General features: G+C 45.1%; 1 protein-coding gene across 2 annotated transcripts in view; it reads right to left on the reverse strand.

The window, feature by feature from the left end:
* The window catches only part of FAF2 (Fas associated factor family member 2), a 41,380-nt gene extending 35,079 nt beyond the window's left edge, over positions 1-6,301 (reverse strand). Inside the window, exon 1 of one of the 2 annotated variants that reach the window (XM_006763704.2) lies at positions 6,143-6,288. In XM_006763704.2, the coding sequence (XP_006763767.1) occupies positions 6,143-6,205 (63 nt within the window). In that variant the 5' untranslated portion in view covers positions 6,206-6,288. Of the gene's footprint in view, positions 1-6,142 lie in introns of both variants that reach the window. The other variant, XM_015563878.1, reaches the window with a different exon arrangement.
* Positions 6,302-6,558: the final 257 nt, after the last annotated feature.

Here is a 6,558-nt window from a genome sequence, read left to right on the forward strand (position 1 = left end):
TGTGGGGGGGGGGGACTGGGTGGAGGGGAGCTATGGGGGATAAAAGAGGAACAACTGTAATAATCTGAACAATAAAGATTTAAAAAAAAAAGAGAGAGAGAGAGAGAGAATGGGATCTACTAACTAGCCAATTAATTAAAAAGTCTCCTCAGTGGATAGAGTGTCAGCTTGCGACTGAAAGGTCCCAGGTTCGATTCCGGTCAAGGGCATGTACCTGGGTTGCAGGCACATCCCCAGTAGGAGATGTGCAGGAGGCAGCTGATCGATGTTTCTCCCATCATCAATGTTTCTAACTCTCTATCTCTCTCCCTTCCTCTCTGTAAAAAATCAATAAAATATATTTTAAAAGTCCCGCCCTAGCTGGTTTGGCTCAGCGGATGGAGCATCAGCATGTGGACTGAAGGGTCCTTAGTTCGATTCCATTTAAGAGCACATGCCCAGGTAGCAGGCTCAAACCCCACTAGGAGGCATTAAAAACAATTGGCTTAGAGTGAGAATAAAAACATCCATGTCAGTTAAGTACTTCACTTAAACATAAAGCATAGACATGTATGCATCAATCTTCTGATGAAAGCCTACTCTTTTTTAAAAAAATATATTGTTAGTGATTTCAGAGAGGAAGAGAGAGATAGAAACGTCAATGATGAGAGAGAATCATTGATCGGCTGCCTCCTGCACACCCCCAACTGGCCGGTGTAGCTCAGTTTGTTGAAGCATCATACCATACATCAAAAGGTTTGATTCAATTCCCAGTCACGGCGCATACCTAAGTTGCAGGTTGCATCCCTGGTCAGGGTGCATCCCAGAGGCAACTGATCGATGTTTCTCCCTTACATCAATGTTTCTCTTTCTCTCTCCCTCAAATCAGTAAACATATCTTGGGTTAGTATTAAACAAACAAACAAAATAATTGGCTGTATTAGAGAATAGACCTTAGAAAATGGAGGACATCTGTTCAGTTAAGTGAAGGTTAGGGTAAGAGAGCTTATATATTAAGCATTTGTATATCTGTACATGCAGAAGAAGAGTATATACAAAGATACCCATAGCCAGTTATGAGAATAAGAGGGGAAAGATGAGATTTAGTTACCTTTTTACACAATTTTATGCTGCTGACTTGCACAATAAGCATGTATTAACTGGCTAAATTTAAAAGTAAAAAAAAAAAAAAAGCTGTGAATCAGATAAAATTATCCCCATTTTATAGATCAAACAGCTTCAAAGAAGAATTTGCCCAAGGTTGAATAACTCACCAGAAGCTAACTCAAAAGGCTAATTCTGGTTCGCTTCACGTTTCAAAGCTCATGTTTTCTCTACAACACCAAATTTCCTGGCAAAAAATTTCAAACAGATCACTCTATGATTTTTTTTTAAATACATGAACAAAAAGCATCATGTATTTTTTCCTTTAGGCAATACAGAGTCTGATGAAGCCAAAAGGGAAGATTTTCAAAATGAGTTTGATTCTACAGTCCAGAGTTCAGGCTTTATTTTCTATAATTTAAGAGAACAAAGACCCTAATATCCATTTGAGAAGAAAGAAATCTCTTACTCCTGTGTAAGCAAAAAGACTGTTTCCTCCTCCACTGGCCGTGCATATTTCCTTAAGTCCCTTCCCTCTCTGTCATATCATCTTTCTCCAGGTGTTCAAACAACCTAAAGGCAGCAAACCAAGGCACTAGAGGAGCTTGCCATATTTGGGAATTTGGGAAAATTGACTTTGATGTGTCTCTCTCACATAGATGTTTCTCTCTCTCTCTCTCTCTCTCTCTCTCTGTTTCTCCAAAAAACCACCCCTTTTCCACTCTCTCTAAAACTCAATGGAAAAAAATATCCTCAGATGAGGATTAACAAAAAACAACAACAAAAACCTATTCTTTCCCATTTGAAACAGCTTAAAACAAATGTCTGTATTATTCATAACTCAACCAGTTCCAAAATACATAGTAGAAAAAGATAACTACAAAAATCGTAGAAGATAGCAAACAGACTGAGAAGCATGAAAAATACACCCTAGGGATTCCAATCAAATCACGTCACACAAAAAAGTGAAATAGAGGAAACCCGAGATTTCTAAAATATTTTACTTTTGCTAATTTCAATATAACAAATGAAGCAATACATTGAGAAATAGTCCCACTCTTTCTCTCCCCAGTCTCAGGCGCTTTGGGAGCTGCGGGCTTCAGTGCAGATATGGCCAAATCTAGGGACCATACCTGGCACAACCAGTCCCAAAAATGGCACAGAAACAGAATCAAGAAACCTCAATCACAAAGACACCCATCCCTTAAAGGCGTGGACCCCAAGTTCTTGAGGAGCATGTGCTTTGCCAAGAAGCACAAGCAAGGCCTGAAGAAGATGCAGGCTGACAATGCCAGGCCATGAGCACACATGCTATGGCTCTCAGGCCCTCATAAGGCCGAAAGAGGTCAAGCCCAAGATCCCAAAGAGCAACAGCCACAAGTTCAATCAGCTTGCCTACATCACTCACCCCGGCTTGGGAAATGTGCTCCTGCCCACATCACCAAGAGTCCCAGACTCTGCAAGTCCAAGGACAAGGTTCAAACCAAGCCTCACGATGTGGTTTCCAAGCTGCAGTCCAGGCTCCCAAAGGTGCCCAGGCCCCACCACAGCTCCACAGTACTGGCCTCTGTCAGTCAATGTGAGGACAGAACGGGTGGTGTGACCCCTGGGCTGCTGTCTGCATGGAGCTGCTGCCTCCTGTGCTATTTGTACAAATAAACCCAGGGTAGGGGGATGGTGAGGGGGGAGAACTAGCTCCTAGCAGCGTCACCCTGTTCTGTCCTGAATCCTGTGGAAATTTCAAGCACATGCTCCATATGGTTTGTTAGTGAAGCAACCTGAAACCTAGTGTTATGTCACACCCTAGTTGAAAAAACTTTAATGGCTCCCCACACCTACACCTTAAAATTTAAACCATTGTGCACAGCTTTTAAAGATTTGGGGAGGCCGTATCTCTATCTTTCCAGTCTTATTTTCCACTTCCAATTCTCTAAATCCATCACAAACACACTCTATGCTTGAGCTGTTTCATCCCCTTTGAACAGCCTCCTCTCCACCACCTATTGGAATTCTATTCCTCCTTCAAAGTAGCAAAGTACAGTGGAGAGCCCAGACTTGAAGTCCAGATCCAGACCCACTAGATTTCTAGCTCTAATTCTATTTCCACTACTTAATAACTTAATGACCTTGTGCAAATACTTCAGTAGATCTGTTTTTTCACCTAGGAGCAGGCATACCAGCTATGGTGCTCTGTAAGGCTACTGGGAGAATGAAGCATAATGGTTATAAACTAGTATCTAGCACCATGCCTAAGAGCCATCCTTCTCTCCACCTCCTATCCTTTTCCTAATTCCCACAGCACTGTCTATACCAGCCGTGGGCAAACTATGGCCCGCGGCCGGATCCGGCCCATTTGAAATGAATAAAACTAAAAAAAAAAAAGACCGTACCCTTTTATGTAATGATGTTTACTTTGAATTTATATTAGTTCACACAAACACTCCATCCATGCTTTTGTTCCGGCCCTCCGGTCCAGTTTAAGAACCCACTGTGGTCCTCGGGTCAAAAAGTTTGCCCACCCCTGGTCTATACAGTACCACACTATTAGCATTAACAAACTGCAGGATACTCATTCATATATGTATCTGGCTTCTCCATTAGATTATAGATACGATGGTTATGGGTATGGACTTCTAAATCTCTGCCACTTACTACCTGTGTAAGTTACTTTACCTCTCAGAACTTGTTTCTTCATCAATAAGTTGAATGGGCCTTAGCTGTTTTGGCTCTATCAGTGGATAGAATGTCCACCTGCAGACTGAAGGGTCCCAAGTTCAATTCCGGTCAAGGGCGTATGCCCAGGTTGCGAGCTCAATCCCCAGTAGGGGCTATGCAGGAGGCAGCCGATCAATGATTTTCTCTCATCATTGATGTTTCTAAATCTCTCTCTTCCTCTTTGAATCAATAAAAAATATATTTTTAAAAAATAAGTTGAATGGATGTTAATACCTTACAGTATTATTAAGCGGTTTAAAAGAGTTCATGTACATCAAATACCTGGCATAATGCTTGACACGTAGTAAGTGTCAAAGAATGTATAATGGCAATCTAGATGATGAAACTGATCCAGAAACTACTTAAAGAACACATAAATGTCATATACATTTGCCTTAGTATATCCAATTTCATAAAGCGATCTTAATACAACTTTAATGTGCTATTCATCTCTTACTGCTATAGATGTCCAATGAAGACAAAAACAGAGGTTGCTATGCACTTTACTTCAGAAATGCTACCACATATTCATGTTCTTCCAGGACCAGACTAAGTACACCACGACTCATGACTCACATCACTTCATTCCATTTAAACACCATAGGATAACCCTGAAGCGCTGTAGGGGGTAAAATGGTCTGCCAAAATTAGTGGTCTACCAGGAAATGGAAGCTGTGTATTCATTCTGATGTATAATAAACATACAAAATCCTGTTAGTTTCCGGTGCCACTGATCAATTTAAGAGGGAAAGAAAAAACAACCTCCAAAATTAACTACAGTGAAATCTAACCAAGGAAATTTTGGAAAAGTGAGAACTTGCTAAAATAAAAAAGACAAATCACGGCATTTGCATTCCACTTTGGGTGATACACAGGTTGTATGGCACACCAGTCAAGGAGGGCTCAGGAAAGGTTCTGAGAAGACAGACGTGGCCGTAAATCTCACACCACCGCTTACTGGCTGTGTAACCACCTAAGCACCTGACTGCTTACGCCTCATGTCCTTCATCCGTAAAACAGGGACTGTAACAGTACGGATCTCATAGTGTATTAAATCCGATAACGTGTGCTCGGTGTTTAGCCAAGGACTTACAACATCATACTCAATAAATAAATGGCGCCCTAACCGGCTTGGCTCAGTGGATGGAGCGTCGGACTGCGGACTCAAGGGTCCCAGGTTCGATTCCGGTCAAGGGCATGTACCTTGGTTGCGGGCACATCCCCAGTGGGGAGTGTGCAGGAGGCAGCTGATCGGTGTTTCTCTCTCATTGATGTTCCTGTCTCTCTATCTCTCCCTTCCTCTCTGTAAAAAATAAATAAAATATATTTTTATAAATAAATAAATGGCATCCTAACTTGGGAGGACCTGAGCACTAAGGTTCCTGGTAACTGCTGACATGAATAAATATATAGCACATTTTATATTAGGAAATAAGTGTACCACTAACTTTAATTTGCCCCTAAGGCAAAAAAATGATAAGCAGTAATGCTGTTTGGGAGCATTTTTACGTTTTACAAAGCCCTTCAGACAGCTCTTTTGATCTGATTTCCACAATATCACTAGGGGGTAAACCTTTTTAAAACATGTATTTTATATCCATAAGGAAACTGGTATCGACCAGAGTAACCAAGAGTCAAGGTTACCCACCCTAGGGGTCTCCTCCCCCCGGACTCTCCAGCTCAGACATAAGGGCTCATTTAAGCCCAAGTTCTGAGCCCCACACCCCCTTTCAAAGAAGGCCGACTCCTGCAAGTTGCCACCCTCCTCGGCTCGGTCACGCACGTGAGTCCGGGAACGGGCCGAGGGCACCACACCTCGCCCGGGGCCGCTGATGACACTGATGATGTTGCATTTGTTTCCGAACAACGCGGGGTCCTCCCACACCTTCAGGGCGGGGGCCAGGCCTGCCCTTCCCCCACCAGGTCGCCCCACACAAGCCTATGGCACCCAGGATGCCCTCAGGACATGTGTATGCAAGTAGCAGGGGGTGCCGGCAGCATTTCCAGGGACCCGAAACGAGGCCAACCCCACGGTGGGGATTAAGCATCCGCGGTAGATCGAGTCGCTGGGCGGAGAGGACCCGATCTGGGAAGGATGTCTGAAGACCGGCGCCCCTAAAAGACCCCAGGGAAGCTGGAGAGGGGGAGGCGAGTCTGGAAGCTGCCGCCGCTGGAAGGCCGGCCACAGACAGGCTCGGGGCAGTGGGGCAGTTGGCGTCTGGGGGGAGGGGGCCGCCTGCTGGTCTGCGAACCTCGCGCCCAACTTCAGGAGGGTTCTGGGCTCCTCTGGAGGCCCACTCCCCAGCCCGCGGCGGCATGTGCTGCGCCGAGTACTCGCTGCTACCTGAAACTGCAGCAGCTTCTCTGTCTGCTCCTGGGTTAGATCCTGTTCCTCAGGCGCCGCCATTTTGCCGCCGCCTCTACGCTTCTGACCCGTCCGCACCGTCACCCGCCGGAACTGATCTCAGTAGCAACTACGTCCGGTCGGAACGGCAGCCGACGCGCAACTGCGCCTGCGCGTGCTGGCTTAGCCGGGGTAGTGGTGGTAGTGGTCGTGATCGTTCGCGCCGCCAGAGGGCGCCACTCTCGGGCAGATCCCGAATACTTACGGAAATTGCCGAGGGACTGTCGGTACCCGTCCTCAGGATTTCGTCCAGAACGGATCGACTATAGGAAGCTAAGACTCCTGAGGATCCCACAGAGCCGAGAAGTCCCGAATGCGGATCGAGAAGTTCCGGAAGTTTCCCGAAAGCCACTCGG

The sequence above is a fragment of the Myotis davidii genome, unplaced genomic scaffold, assembly GCF_000327345.1.
Source record: "Myotis davidii unplaced genomic scaffold, ASM32734v1 scaffold319, whole genome shotgun sequence".
Lineage (NCBI taxonomy): Eukaryota > Metazoa > Chordata > Mammalia > Chiroptera > Vespertilionidae > Myotis > Myotis davidii.